Here is a 12,546-nt window from a genome sequence, read left to right as displayed (position 1 = left end):
TAATTGAGAATACTGAGACCCAGATAAATTAACAGCTAACAAAATAAATCAGCAGATCATTAGAGTTAAGGAGACGAGCTAGGATTTACAACCTCATCTGTCTGATCTTCAAACCATCTTACTCTCCATAATGCCATGATGTCTTGCCTCCAGGATTCATTTTTCCTACTCTGGCCTATTTTGCTGATCATTACTGAGCTCCAGTTATGACATTCTCACTGATTCATTCAATGTCTCTAACAGAAAACACTTTAAAAATATTTTATTGACTATATACACTATATATATTTTACTGACTATATATACACACATATATTAACTTTATCCATCTATTAATCATCTATCTATATTGATTCCTTCCACATGGGCATTTAGAAAAAATACACTGCCCAAATATGTATTTGTACAGAATTGTGCTTTTGAAACAAAATTGAGCTATTAAGTGTTCTGTGTTAACACTATTAGCAATTCCCATTGGTGACCTGAATTCAGATTATTTTTATGGGTTTCCCCATCATTCTACCCATAAGAAAATGTAAAGTCATGAAATTTAGATATATCTCACTTTTTTAGGTTTATAGGCCTTCTTCTTTAGGGAAATTAATAATAAATCTATTATCACTTGAGCATCAAATATAGTTTTTAAAGGACCTATTCAAATGAAAGGATTTTACAAGACATTGTTATCATCCAAATGACCTACTGATACAATTAGTGGTTATATTTCAGTCACAGCAGAACTTTAAAAACCATCATAGGCTTATGAAAAATAGTCTGCAATACAAAACAATTGCTATTCTGAAGATGAATAAATAGCCTATTGTTCTTGAGTGGAAACATCAGATAATCTGGAACCATTTAATTTAAAGTTCATCTTTTTCCAGTCTTTTCTATTCAAAACATATAAGCTTATTCAAGCTACTTTTTGTATCATATTGTCAATTTTTACTAAGCTTTACTTGTAACAACCTCATTTTTTAAGGCATGACCTAGTTCTTTTAAATTCACAGGCTAGAGAAAATGGGTGAAAACAGAGAGAAGATAATATATGTGAAAATACAGTTGGAAATACATGGCAATGCTTCACACATCTGATGGCTAATTTAAAAAGTGTTGAGAAGGGAATGTATTACAAAGTAATTAAAGAAAGAAGGTTTTAATAAGGTATCTAATTTAGAAGTTTTACTAGTTCTCTTTCATAACCAACATCACAACTCACGTCCACAGGCTTGCCATCGGAAGCTCGTGCAGCAATAACAGTCCTTCCACGAAGGTCCACAGCGTTCTTTTCATCTATATGCCGGCTTGCAATTAAATTACAATCCATATAGAGTGAAATGCCCCGGGATTGTATACCAATGCCAAGTTTATGCCACTGGCGATCAAACAAAGGACGGAGTTCTCGATTTTTAAAAATGTAGTTCAACACATCTCCCTGAGCAGCTCGGAACATAAATTCCACCACTTTCTTTCCACCATCAACGACTATAGAAATCTGCAAAAATGCAAATTAGCTTTAAGTGTTTTAAAACCAGTATTCAAAATTACTAAAGCACACAAATAAAAAATCAGAAATGCATGTTAGTATAACTGAAGGACTTAGTAAAATGTTTTAGATGACACCTGGGTCCACCAGACTTGTTAATATAAAAGAACAACAAATATCCAGCTACAAAAATGTTTCAAATATGGGGTATTCTGGTGAATGTCATATGTTCCTTTCTTGAGAGAACATCTGAGAGTATATATTTATATGTGTGTATGTATGTATCTAAGTATATATATAATTCTGTATGAGTAATTCAAGAATTAAATGTTACTTAATTTAAAAAGCATAAGAATAGGATTACTTCTCTTAGCATGGAAACTGAGATCAACTTCTTGAAACTTTGATGATTTGCATGGTGCAGAAAAGAATGCATTTTCATAAAGGATGTACTTTTTCAGTTCATTTCATTTTTCCACCATAAAATTGTGACTGTATTAACAGATTAAAAGACCAGTGAAATAAAAAGCATGTCAGTGGATATGTACAGAAATAAACACAAATGTAAGGTGCCAATAAGTAATACTGAGGTTCATCTCCCGCCCTGGAGTCCTTGCACTCTCATCTTTCTGCCCAAATGACATCTCTTCCATAAGTATTCCTACATTCCTGTTCTCCGTGTGCCCCATTTTGGGAAGCTGTCCTTTCTATGTTCTCGTAGTCCACGCCCAGCTCTGAGCTTACCTCTACCACTGCACCTGTCGCACTATGATTATGCTCTAGCATATTGTTCTCCTAGATGACATCCCCTTAGGCCTTATGCTCCCCGAGAAAGGAATTACGCTTGTTAAAATCTTATCTTTGTCACCAAGTAGCATACAGCATGTGTTCAGTAACTTTTTATTGATGGAATCAATATTTATATCCTGGTTCTTCATTCACTAAGGACTTTCAGATGAAACAACGAACAGCTTTAAAAATAATACATATCAGAAATTATAGGAAATAAAGAAGTTATTAGTGAGATGGACTTAGTGTCAATGAAGCAGTTGTGAAAGAAGGGCCATTTGAGTATCTTTAGACAAAATATGAATCTAGAAGTGGAAACAAACAAACAAAAAAATAACCTTGTCTCACCCACCATGCTCTCATATTACAGATCTCAACAAAATCATCCTATGAGAATATTTGCATTTCCCTCCTGATGAATCCTTTAAAAGACTATTTGGACACCACATCTGCTTCCAAATTTGTGCACACTGTTCCAAGATTCACCTGGCGTAATCACATAAGGGAAAACTAACCGGCACAACACTATGGCTCCTTACCTGTGGCAGATTCTGCAGGTTTAACACCTGCCACAGGAACCACCGTTCCTTTTTGGTGCTTCTGCGCACACGAAACACAGCTGCTATGGCATACTCGTCAGGAAGGCCTTTGGGAAATATCTTACTGGGGGGAGGAAAACAAAGAACCATTGTGAGAAGACTGAAGATGAAGAGGAAAGAAAATCTAGATATGAAGGTTTTTGTAACACAATATTTCAGTCGTATTTTTCTCAATGAACTTATAACTTATGATGCATTTTTATAGTAATCTACCTATTGGACATATGGAAGCATCCATACCTACAGTACCTATGCAGTTTTTAATCCTTGTTCTCTCCCTTTTTAGAAAGTGTCTGGTAAAAGATTGTTAAAGTTTGGGGTGTGTAAGAGCAAGGGAATAGGGCTAAAGCACTATGCAGTGATATTCCCTGACTCAACAAGATGTTTCAACAGAGGAGACTATCAGATTTCCCTGCTGTCTGGCAAACACTAGAGATTTATAATGGAAATAAATAGTACCCCTCTGTTTTGTCTATAGGCAGAACTACAGAGCACACCGCTAACAATTAAATGTATATTTTCCAAAGAAGTTTTATCATGTTAAATTCTTGCAAATGAGTTCCTAAGACTGATTTTCTAGTATCCATTTAAGACTCATACTGAAAAATAAACTAAAGAGGTTTTAGCTTAGTTTTCATTCTTACAAAAAATATAACTAGCAAATTCTTTCTAGGTAGCAGAGAGAAGCCAAAAGACAATCCAAATATCTTTCTTCCTCAATCTTGTTTCAAAATATTGGTCTCACCAGCCCATGAGGAAACTCAGGGAAAAAAATTCAAAATGAACAGATCTCAAATTTAGACTTTCATTGGAAAACAAGAAGAAATACATTCCTACCACCTGACTTTTAAATTTATCTGCATTGTACATAAAAACTCTGCAAGACAGGAATCATGCTTTTCTTTTAAAAAATCATGAGGAATAGTAGGTAAGAATTCTCTTAAGGACTAACATAGCCAACAGTTGTTTATATAAACGTAACACTATACATTGAAATGGTAACTACTAACTCTGAACTTTACACTAAGGTCTACTGAAACTGATGACCACCCACTGAAAATGACAAGCAAACTGTCACGGAGCATTCTGAAATTTTGGTTCTACCCTCTGTGTTGTAAACCAAGTCATAATAAGGTAGAGAAATCAGGGAAAAATAAGAAAACAGCTGTACTGGCCTAAAGTTCTTATTTGCTTATTGGTTAAACACAGACACCCATTTATGTCTACATGCATATATATACATACAACTTTATCTTTTTGACAATCTATTTAAAAGGGAGGCAACTTGACTTTATTGCATTTATATATTATATCCTCTCTTAAGTGAGCAAGTGATTAATGAATGATTTTTTTATTCCATCACAATAAAACAAAATTTCTAAAATGGAATTTTCTCTATAGAGTCACCATTATTTTTAAATGTTTATTTAAAACACTTATATGTTTTAAATATTGTAAGATCGTATCCTGAGCCAAAATGAACAATTGGTTGCCTAACTGACTGAACCACCCAGGAACCCCTATAAAGTCACCATTATTAAACTGAATTTCACAATGACCATTACTGTACCAGTTTAAGTAACATTGTTCATTTAAAAACAAACAAAATGCTTAATTCTGCTTCCTGTCTGACTCTGGCTTCTTTTCTGAGTCACACTGAGCCGTGAGCTGCTTCAGGGATGTCTTTAGGGAGGCAGCACCACGGTGGAAGATATCAAGACCCAAATCAAGAATTATCAGACTGCCCCTTTTGACAGTCACTTCCCCAACCAGTACCGGACCAGGAACCACTGGCAGAACTGCCTGTCCTTCCACCATTGTGAGAAGACAATGACTGCTCGTGGGGATGATGTCTCCATGTGCAAAATAGTATTGGGTGTGTGTACACAATCTGTCCCGTATCCTGGGTATCACCCTGGGATGATGGCCTGGCATTAGGCACGTTTCCTGGGATGATCTGAATTGACTCACCCACCTCTCCTTTGTCCTCCATTCTTCTCCAAGGGTGGTGAAGGGGGACCTGGGTACATGGTGATCCCCACCTTGGGATCCTCAATCATGGCTTAACTAAGAATAAATGCTCACTGGAAAAGTGAAGACTGTGTATATGTAAAAGAGCCAGATGATCAGGTAAGAAGCCTGGGTAGAACATTACTTTGACCAGTAAGAGGGGCTTCAGGGTGATTGTTTTTTCTGTTTTGTTTTACATTATTAAACTGATCACCTTCTCTACACCAGACAAGAGTCTTTACACAAAGTAGCCTCAAGCCCCTGTATGTGCTAAAATGTATCTGCATATTCTCTTTTATTATCTATAAAACTTCAAAAAAAATTATGTAATTTCAGAACCATATAAAATTGTTTAATAAAAACTCCTATGTATAAATAAATAAGTAAGTAAATAAAACAATGGGGCTTTAACATCTGCCATTTCTCTTTGGGACCACCTATAAATCTGAAGAAGAGTACAGACAGAGGTGAGAGGTGATGCCAAATCATAAGCTTCCAAATAAAAATTTTGAACTAGTTAGTTGCATCAAAATTCCTTTTAAAAAGGAAACATCGGTATACCTGGGTGGTTCAATCAGTTAAGTGTCTGACTCTTGATTTAGGCCCAGGTCATAATCTCATGGTTCATGAGTTCGAGCCCCATGTCAAGCAGCACAGAGCCTGCTTGGGATTCTCTGTCTCCCTCTCTCACCCCTCCTCCCCTCTTCATTCTTTATCTCTCTCTCTCTCTCTCTCTCTCTCTCAAAATAAATAAATAAACATTAAAAAAAAAGGAAACCTCAATCCACACAGCAGATCCCTACCCACCCCCTACATGCAGTAACTTGTGTCTTTACCTGTCTTCAAATTTCCTGCCTCCTTTATCCCATTCTCTACCTTCATGGTTTCAGGATCATATCTTTATTGCAAGTGTTTTGGAATTTGACAACACTATTTCCTGGGATTTTTCTTCTATTCTTTGTATTGAACACATCTTCCAATATGAGCTATACATCACCAAAAAAATGTAAGTTTTTATTCTTTTCTCCATATAATATTCTCTTATTCCCTCTTTTAGGAACTCCTTTTTTAGACAACTGTTTAACACCTATAATACCACCCATGCAGTTTCCTTACCCTTTCTCTTATATTTTTTCACCTCCTTATTTATTCTACTTTCCGAGATATTTCCCTGATTTGTTCTCCAATCCATCTATTCAACACCAATTTTTGTTATTTTCTTATTTCCAAGATGCTCTTGTGTTCTCTTTTTAAAAATATCCTGAATGCAATATTTTAAACCCCTGACATAATCAATTAGGTCGGCTTTTAAATGTTTTTCTCTGCATCCTTGACTATCTTCATTTCACTCTGGTTAGCTTTTCCTGTTTGATAGTTTGGCCTCTCTCTTCCATGTTGGAAGCTATACCCTAATTTCTGATTTTTTTATAATCCATATATATGTAAGGATGAAGCATTTAACTTTGACAGCAGCCTTCATGTATGCTGGCACAGTGTGTCGATGAATAACTTCACTGCATAGCATGATCAGCTGGCAGATTTCACTGAGAGTTCCTCAGATGTGAACGTAGAAAGATTAGTTCTCTAGGGACATTCAGTTTCTCCAAAGAAGAATCTACTTCCCACTTGATAAAAAGTTTTCATCTGGATGCAGGCATTCTAGAAACAGTGGGGTATGTGGGGGTCTACAGTTCATTACAGAATTGTGCTCCATTGCTCTGTTTTTGGTGTCATACCTCCTTCCTACCTTCACTATCCTGCTTACCTTTCATCTCTGGAGGCTCTCTGGCTCAATTTCTCTCAATAATAAACCTACTAAACATCTCACCTTCTGTCTGGTTGGATGAGGAGAGAGGAGGTACACTGCACACACACACACACACACACACACACACACACACACCCTTCATCAGCTCCTGCAGAGGCTGATATCCCCTAGTGATGAGTCTCAGGTGTCCACTGAGGTAAAATGGCCTACATCTCACTAGTATCTATGGCCCAGCAATATGTAGGTTCTAACATCCTCCAACTGTTTTTTGTCTTTAAGAATATATTGTAATTTTTCTCTTTTGCTCCATTTCCCTTTCTACAATCATTTTTGCATTTTAGAGGATTAAAAGTCCTTTCAAATCTTCAACCTCTCCCTCTCCAATGCCCCCTTTATCTTAGTTCACAAACATATGCATATCTTCTCCCTGCTACAAAACAAACCTCCTCCAACCTTGCTACCCCATTATATTACCCTCTCATCTATCCACCAACCTTCTTACATGAATACTCTGCATATCTGCATTGTTACTATCCATTTAGTCCTTAATCCTCCTGCATTCTAAAAGCATTCCTGGGGCACCTGGGTGGCTCGGTCTGTTAAGCTTCCGACTTTGGCTCAGGTCATAATCTTATAGTTCATGAATTCGAGCCCTGCATCGGGCTCTGTGCTGACAGCTCAGAGCCTGGAGCCTGCTTCAGATTCTATGTCTCCCTCTCTCTCTTCCCCCTCCCCTTTCTCTTTCAAAAATAAATAAACATTTAAAAGCATTCCTAATGAGGGGCACCTGGCTGGCTCAGTCAGTAGAGCATGTGACTCTTGATCTTGGCGTTGGGAATTCAAGCCTCATGTTGAGTGTAGAGATTACTTAAACAAAAAAAATAAAATAAAATCTTTAAAAAAATAAAATAAAAAATAAAAATACAGCATTCCCAATCAGTTAATCCACTGGCCTCTTCTCAATCCTCCACTCCCCTCAATCCTTCTGAAGATCTTAATATACACCCTTTCCATATTGATTGATATAAACCAAGGGTCACAACCACATGACCATAGGGCCCAACCAGGAAACTGGAATATAAGCTTCCTGAGGTTTTTCGTCTATCCTATTCACCCTTTTGTTCCCAGCATCCTTGTGCCTGCACAAGGTAGGTACTCAATAAATGAATCAGTTAATGAAATGGATTCGTATATAAGTGATCTAAAAAAAGAATACAAAACAAAACCGCACACCCCTCTCAGTCTAGCTTTGGTTTTTCCATCTCAGATAGAAATATGCATATAAGAAAATTTCACTTTCCCCTTAAGACTTTTATTAAAGGAGCCTGGGTGGCTCTGTCAGTTAAGCATTGCACCCTTGGTTTTGGCTCAGGTCATGATCTCACAGTTTCAGGAGTTTGAGCCTCTGTTGGGCTCTGCTTGGGATTCTCTCTCCCTCTCCCTCTGCCCCTCCCCCACTAATGCTGTCCCTGTCTCTCTCAAAATAAATAAAACTTAAAAAAACTTTTATTAACAGAAAAAAGAGGGAGAAGTGAGTTAATAACAGCAACCGACACTCATCCTTATGCAGAGGAAACACATGTGGACTGAGGGAAACCAAGAGCCCAACCCATCTACAGGGGGCAGCTGCTCTTTAGCTCCAGCCACTTGCTGCTACCCAAGAGTGTAGGCCCAGCATTACCAGAGCATCCCATTTTTCAAGAGAAGCCAAATACCTAGACATTTTATCTGAAAAGTTCAGATTTTTCATTTTGGCAATCAACTCAGATTTTTCATAAACACTGCAAATGAAGCAGATAAAGACATTTAATTTTGATATAATTATTTAATATTTCATGAAACTAAATGTAATTATTTTTCAATAATTTACGATCTAATTTAAAAATTGAAAATATATTCAATGAAAGGTTCCTCTGTGAGAAAAAAATAACAAAAACAAAATATTATTAATAATAATGTTGATATACAACAAATGCAGTCTTAAAATAATACGTTGAAATAAATTTAGTTTTGTTTGGAGAAAAACTGATTTTTTTTTTTAGCCTAAGTTTATAATGGATAAAAATCCTTATAATTACTGCATTTTCTTTTCAGAAATTCATGTTGTACTTTCAAGGCCAAAAATGTTTTTGCTTGCCAAATTGTAAATTTTGAAGAAAAAGTTCTCTGTTTTAAAAATAACACATTACAAAATATATCAGCTCTTACAGACTATGTTTCTTGTTTATACCACCCAAGCACACTTAATGTGACACAGAATAATTTCTCTGGGGGTTGCCAAAGTTTCTATTATAAAAGAGGCCATATTGGATTACTAGTCTGTTACCAGAGAGATATAATGACAGCTTGTTATGTGTAAGATATCCATGCTTGAATATTTTTGAATGGAGTGTAATTTCCTATAAGAAATCCTATCCACTGCTTACTCAGTGATATTCCCATTAAGAAAAATATTGTTGATCCTTATTTGCCGAACCCATCCATATCTATCTATCTATCTATCTATCTATCTATCTATATATGCTAAAATTCTTACTGGGATATTTTCTATCTTCCCTCATACACATTGCATGCAATTCAACACTGTAAATGGAAAATTCATCCACATAAGTTAATATTAACCTACATATGAAGAGCTCAAAGTTTAGTGAAATTTAAGTGTAATAAATCCTTTATTTCCCATTGTCTACTTTTGTTCACACTAATGAAAACACCTGAATATTCATTGACAGATGAGAACAGAGGTATACCAAATTAACAAAATGTTCGATCTAAAATCAATTTTTTTTAATGTGACTAAGTAAAAGTCACTGAGAACCAAACTAAAGTCGTTCCAAATTATCTAAAGGTGCCAAAGGAAATTGGCTGCCTGTGGAGTCCTTTTTACTCTAGCTCCTCAGAGAGCTAGTTCTAGATATAATCTGGAGTGTCTCTGAAGCCTTGTATTCACATACTTTAGACTCCTTTGAACTTGTAATTGATTTCAATGTTGAAAAAAATCTAAAATGAGGTTTTCACCTTCTCTCTGATGTTCTCTATGTATAGCCCTCTGTTCAATCATAAAATGGAAAGAAATGCTATTAAAGTCTAGGAGAAGTGGCAGAGAATAAAAAATGGGGTTCCTTATAATGACCAGCTATGGCAGAAGGCAATGTCCAGATCTGAGAACCAGTGAGATTTGACCCCACTAAAAAATTGATTTCATAAAGCTCTTAACATTATAAAACTTCCCTCTTACTATTAAAGTTAAGAGACATTGTAAATATTTTCTTCTTTATATATTCTTTACTTCCTCAATTTTTACAATGAGCATAAGTTGTATTAATGATCATTTGTAAAACAACATTACTACTTTCAGATTAGGAAAAAATAACACTATTCTTTAAAGTTACCATAAATTAATCTGATATTCTTCAAGGTCAGAGGCGAGGGAGAAATAATAATAACAAATGTTATTTTTTTCTATTATGGGAGGTAAAAAATCATAGAAGTCTATAACTCCCAACCTAAAGCCTTCAGAATGGTTTAGTCACTAAGGCATTAAGATGAAAGAAATTCCAAATGAAAATACACTTTTCCCAATATTTTCTCCATATATTTCAAGCAGAATATCTAATTACAAAGTACTAGTACCTATACTCATGAAGTTGGATAAATATTAACATCTTATTTAACATAAGGAATTCACTGTACAGGACTTTAAGAATGGGTTGTATTTGTCTAAATAGCCTACTACCCACATTCTCTGGATCTTCTTTCTTACTTGATTAATGAAAACTCCTTTCATGATCAGAATTTATTTAAAATCTTTAAGAAATATACATAAAATGATGACGTCTAAAAGGTATGTATGTTACAGAAAAGATCTTGGCATGAGATGGAGGAAACATTTAATCATTCTGTGTATGTGTAATTGTTACTAAATATGATTGTACATAGACTGCCTTTTGCATACATGGTGTGAACACAGAGATTCTCCCTAACTATGAAGTACTTTCATTGACAAGCCAAAACACCTAATACTGTACTATCAGAGATTTTTTCCTCTTTGGAAAGTGCATGTGTTTATAAAACATAAGCTCTGTTACCACTAAAATAGTTCCTAGAAACTCATCTCACAATACTAATAAAGTTTCTAATAATTAATTCTCGCCTGGAAAGTGTAGAACAGAGATCTATAGGGACTACAATAAAACAAAGAAGTTAACAGAGAAGATATAGAGAGGGAGGAAGGAATAAATCCAGAACAGGAAATGACCCTGGGTTAGAAAATGATATGTCATTGTCCTGAGCCTTGGGCAACACAAGCATCACCTTAAGGCACTGAGAGTTTGGAAGGAAAGTTCCAAAAAGAAAGGTGATGCCAAAGGAGAGAGGCAACCAAGATAAAACTTGATTATTTTCCTTGCCTGTGCTGTCAACTCACATGCCTAAATTACTACTGGGCATCTCTACTTAGATATTAAAGGCATCTCTAATTAAATAACTGAAATTGGACTTTTGTTTCCTACTAACAGGTAGGTACAAGGTACCTTCTCTAAGGTACAAGAATTTCACATCTCAGTAAAAGGCATGGCCATTCACCCAGATTTCCAGTCTAAAAGTCATTCTTGACTCTTGCCTTTCCTTGATTTTCCTACACCCCATCCAATCATCAGCAAGTCTCACTCTTTCTACCATCAAAATAGATTCTGACTCTGTCCACTTCTCTTCAGTTCCACTGTCACTCACTACCCCAAGCTGCCACCTTCTCTCCCCAGGACTCCTGTGACGGTGTCCTAATTGTTCTTTCACCTACATTACAGTCTAGTCCTCACATAGCAGCTAGGTTCAGCTATTAAAATGTAAATCATACCACATCCCTCCCTTACTTACAGCCTTCCTACAGTGTCTATGGTTCCTTGCACATGGCTCACAAGGCTTCATCTGTTCTGACCCCTGCTTCTAACACATCATCTCCTATTCCAGTCTCTATGTGGTACTCATACTCCAGTCACAGTGACTTGAAATTTGTTCCTTACGCACACCAGGCTCATTGAAGTCTTAGACCTTTGTACTTCCTGTCTTCTCTCCTGGGATGGTCCTTCCCAGAAGTCGTCACCTAGATGACTTTCTCCCCACTATGCAGGTCTTAGCTCTAATGTCACTTCTTCTGGAAGATCTATAGCTGTTCTCACCTCAATTACTACCTAACATATTACCTTCTTTTATTTTTCTTCATAGGCTTATAACTACCCAAAGTTTTTTTTTTAAATGTATTGGTTTACACATGTATTGCCTGTCTCCAACCACTAGAATGTGATTTCCATGCAAATAGGGGCACTGACAGACTTGTTGCTCTAAATCAAGCTTTAGACAGATACTAATCTGGCATATAGGAAGCACAAACAAAACTGTGTTCCTTTCATGGACAATCCATAATGATACCTATGACCAGTCCTAGCAGGTGCCAAACACCAGTAGTTGCATAATGCCTTACAGTTAAGGCCTTTAAGACTATGCCACATCACATTCAGCAAAAAAACAGAAGAGAAAAAAATTCAAGCTCTATGTGATTTAAAGCAGGTTAATCAAAAAGTCTGACACAAAATGAATCCAGGAACAAACAGTGTTCTTACTTTCAAAAAGAAACTTTAAATCTCCACGGACTACAGCAACACAGAACAGCTGCCCTGAGAAACTTCACCAAAAGTGTCCTTCAGCAGAAGACTTCCGGTGCTTGGAAATGTTTCAATTGTAAGAAGCCACACACAATAGTTTCCTGTAGTTCTAGAGTCCTAATGCTGAAAGGAACCTTAAGAGTGATTTAGATCAGCCATCTCATTTCATAAATAAGAAATTAAAGCCACAGAAGTTAAATAACTGCCCCACCATTACTCTGCAAGACAGAAGTC

The 12,546-nt window shown here is 36.2% G+C and overlaps 1 protein-coding gene and 1 pseudogene across 1 annotated transcript in view; one reads left to right on the top strand and one right to left on the bottom strand.

Moving 5' to 3' along the window:
* Nucleotides 1–12,546, bottom strand: part of COL19A1 (collagen type XIX alpha 1 chain) — a 323,690-nt gene that overhangs the window by 284,486 nt on the left and 26,658 nt on the right. The window contains exons 4-5 of the mRNA XM_049653877.1: nt 2,815–2,938; nt 1,220–1,495 (exon numbers count right to left, since the gene is read on the bottom strand). Of these exons, the coding sequence (XP_049509834.1) occupies nt 1,220–1,495; nt 2,815–2,938 (400 nt within the window). The remainder of the gene's footprint in view (nt 1–1,219; nt 1,496–2,814; nt 2,939–12,546) is intronic.
* LOC125938159 (cytochrome c oxidase subunit 6B1-like) lies at nt 2,981–4,835 on the top strand (annotated as a pseudogene).

This window comes from Panthera uncia (genome assembly GCF_023721935.1).
Source record: "Panthera uncia isolate 11264 chromosome B2 unlocalized genomic scaffold, Puncia_PCG_1.0 HiC_scaffold_24, whole genome shotgun sequence".
NCBI lineage: Eukaryota > Metazoa > Chordata > Mammalia > Carnivora > Felidae > Panthera > Panthera uncia.
The sequence above is the reverse complement of the archived record's forward strand: the minus strand, read 5'-3'. Positions and strand labels throughout refer to the sequence as shown.